General features: G+C 36.2%; 1 protein-coding gene across 3 annotated transcripts in view; it reads left to right on the plus strand.

Annotated features, from left to right (window-relative positions):
• Window positions 1-3,049, plus strand: part of lg17h5orf22 (linkage group 17 C5orf22 homolog) — an 18,407-nt gene that overhangs the window by 6,726 nt on the left and 8,632 nt on the right. For all 3 annotated transcript variants that reach the window (XM_017310225.1, XM_017310224.1, XM_008433580.2), the window contains exons 5-6: window positions 1,674-1,975; window positions 2,625-2,687. In XM_017310225.1, the coding sequence (XP_017165714.1) occupies window positions 1,674-1,975; window positions 2,625-2,687 (365 nt within the window). The remainder of the gene's footprint in view (window positions 1-1,673; window positions 1,976-2,624; window positions 2,688-3,049) is intronic.

Consider the following 3,049-nt stretch of genomic DNA (forward strand, 5'->3'; position numbering starts at 1 on the left):
GATCTACCGTAACACACCACACACTGCAGGATGATCGGTTAGATCGGCCAATGATCTAAGATTGTCATAAGGGGAAAATAGAGGCAAAAAATGGTGTAGTGTGAACTACTGCATTAGGTAGTCGGATGTGCCGGTTTTCTCCATTTAAATCTAGAGATTACTGAAGGGCAATACAGACTTCATAATCTGCACTCTTTTGGTTGAATGCAGTATTTATTTCTACTTTGGCTTTATGTTGTTTAGTTTTTATTCAAGTACGTTTTTTGTTAATGGAGACTGAGAATCCATTTTATTTTTGTTTTTGGTTGTTTTGTTTATTTAGTTGATCAGTTTCAGTGTTACGTGTCCTTTTGAAAATAAATATCAGGAAATCGCATGTATTATTAGTCATTTCCATTAAATCAGTGTCAAAAGGTCTTGAAACAATATTATCGTTTATCGCAATAATTTCTTTAGACAATTAATCGTCCAGCAAAATGTGTTATCGTGACATGCCTAACGACAACTATGACGGACTATAATGAGGATTAAGGTGTTAATATGCTGCTCCGGTTGGACAACAACTTCAAATATGTAAGCTAAGCTCCACTGTTAGCCTCCATGTTTACTTCCGCAAACACTGAGCACTTCTTCTTTTTATGGCGGTTGGCTGAGAAGTCTGATGCTATTGCGCCCTCTACTGCGCATGCGGGACACTTTCAGGTCGTTTGCCCATTCAGACTGCAGAACACATACAGGTCGCATGTGTGCGGCAGTGTGAACGGCCCCTGCAAAAAATCGGATTTGACAAAAAAATTGGATTTGGGTCACTTCAAGCTGCAGTGTGCTAAGATAACTTGCCATGCCTCAACTTGGGAACTTTTACCCACACTACCTGTCACAAATCTGTATGAATATGACATGGTTTGTCTACAGTTTTTTTTCTGGTGTCGTAAGGATTTAAAAACAGATGCGTTTCGGAATTTGACTTGCTCTTTACAAAATAATGAAATGAATTAGGGTAGGTGAAAACATTTGTCTTCTGCAATGTCTTCTGGTGAAAACATTGTTTATTGGTTGGATTTATGCTTGCACTTGCTAGGTTGTGCTTAACGAACTGAAGACCTTTTTCATGGTCAGGTTTTGGGTTAGGACTTTGGTATTTTGAATTGTTTTTAAAGTCATCAGCTGAAGCAAACCCTTAATTCTATGTCAAAAAGTTATCCCAGACCCCACATTTTCCTACTTAATGTTTTTATTTGCGTGTGTTCTGTGGTATATTTCAAGCTGTTCTTTCAGTGTTGAATGACATCTTTTTACAGTAACTCCCATCCGATACTTTGGAAACTCAAAGCTAACTATGCTTTGAATGGAAGACTGAAGGCTAACACTGTTAAAGGGTGTCCACATATGTATTTGTCTGTATGTTTTAAAGGCCACATTTGCTACCAACACATTTCAAAAAAATATTTTTTATGTTTTGTCCTTCAAATGTGGAATATTTTTTCGAGCTTATTCATTGTCGTCAATTTTTTTTAGTTTTGTTACTTTTTACAACCAATAACTTTCTGTCAAAACAAATAAATGTTAGAAAATAGATGTTATATTTTTTATTTAACATGTAAATGTTTAAATAATTTAACTTCTTATAATTTTCCTTGATATTTTCTTGTTCATCTGACTCTGGGTTTCAGGGCATGACACAGAGAGGGATTCTGTGACACATATATCCAAAAAAGCTCGAACAGATCTGAGAGGGGAAGGGGAACCTTCATCTGTAACAACTCCTACACTGCTGCCAACAGAGGACAGCAACTTACAGAGAAAGCTGAGCAGCAATTGCACAGACTTTGGAGATGAAGATAAAGATGAAGGATCAACTAGTTATGTTGTTAGGAGATTGGCTACATTTCTCAGTGAAACGGATCCATACATCCTAGATATTGATTTGGATTTCTTCTCCTGTAAAAACCCTTTTAAAGAAATATACACGCAGGTATCTCATCTATGCTTGAATGTTGTTCTTCCAACAAGTTGATCTGTGTTTCCAAATGTGTTTGACCCAGAAAATAATATTTTTGTAAAAAAATAAGGGTTGACTTCTGCAACACTTGCAGATGAGCAAAAAAATGATTAATATCCCAGGCAGACTGACATTTAGTTTTGTTTCCCATTCGACCAAGAAGTTAGATTCTGGTTGGAAATGACACAGGCCTCTTCCAAAAGACAAGACAATGTACAAGGGTTTTCATTGTGGAAAATAACAATTTCAACTGTCATTGACAAATGGAAAAAAATTGCAATGTCTTTAAATGTTGTTCATACCTTTATCAATTATCAGAGCAACCATTATTTATCTCATCAGTCATGATGTGATAAATACACGTCATGTATTTATCACATGATGTAATAAATACATGGGGTCAAATAAAATTCTTTATAAATTCAAGCTTGTACATTGAGTACAGCTTCATGGATGGGGTAGGGAGGGTGGGGGATGGGGGGTTGCCACTAGGTGGTTCACCCAGGGCCACCTCTGAGTGTGTCTATGCTATTCTTATACATGTAATCTATAATAATCTTACTGTAGTCTGGAATCAAAGGTATCATTTTAGACTAACCTGATAACTGTAATTCTTTTCCAGGAAGAGTATTCCATCCTCAAGAAGCTCTACTACTTCAGAGAACCAAGGATGGGTGCTGATCAGGTTAGAATAGTCTAACTCATGTCAGTTGCAGAAAAACTTAGTAACAGGAAAATGTATCTGTTTATAATAAACTGTAGGATAAGAGGTAATACACATAATTTTTCTGTGGAAAAATTAAGAGGCCACTTAAAATGATAATTTCCTCTGATTTTACTCTATCCCTTTATAGGTATATGTTTGAGTAAAATGAATATTGTTGGTCGAAGTAAAAAAGATGCAGTGGTTTCAGACCTCAAATTGCAAAGAAAACAAGTTCATATTCACTTAGAAACAACAATACTAATGTACTCATGTTACAGATACACACACACACACACCCACACACACACACACACACACACACACACACACACACACACACA

Source organism: Poecilia reticulata, linkage group LG17, assembly GCF_000633615.1.
Source record: "Poecilia reticulata strain Guanapo linkage group LG17, Guppy_female_1.0+MT, whole genome shotgun sequence".
Classification (NCBI taxonomy): Eukaryota; Metazoa; Chordata; class Actinopteri; order Cyprinodontiformes; family Poeciliidae; genus Poecilia; species Poecilia reticulata.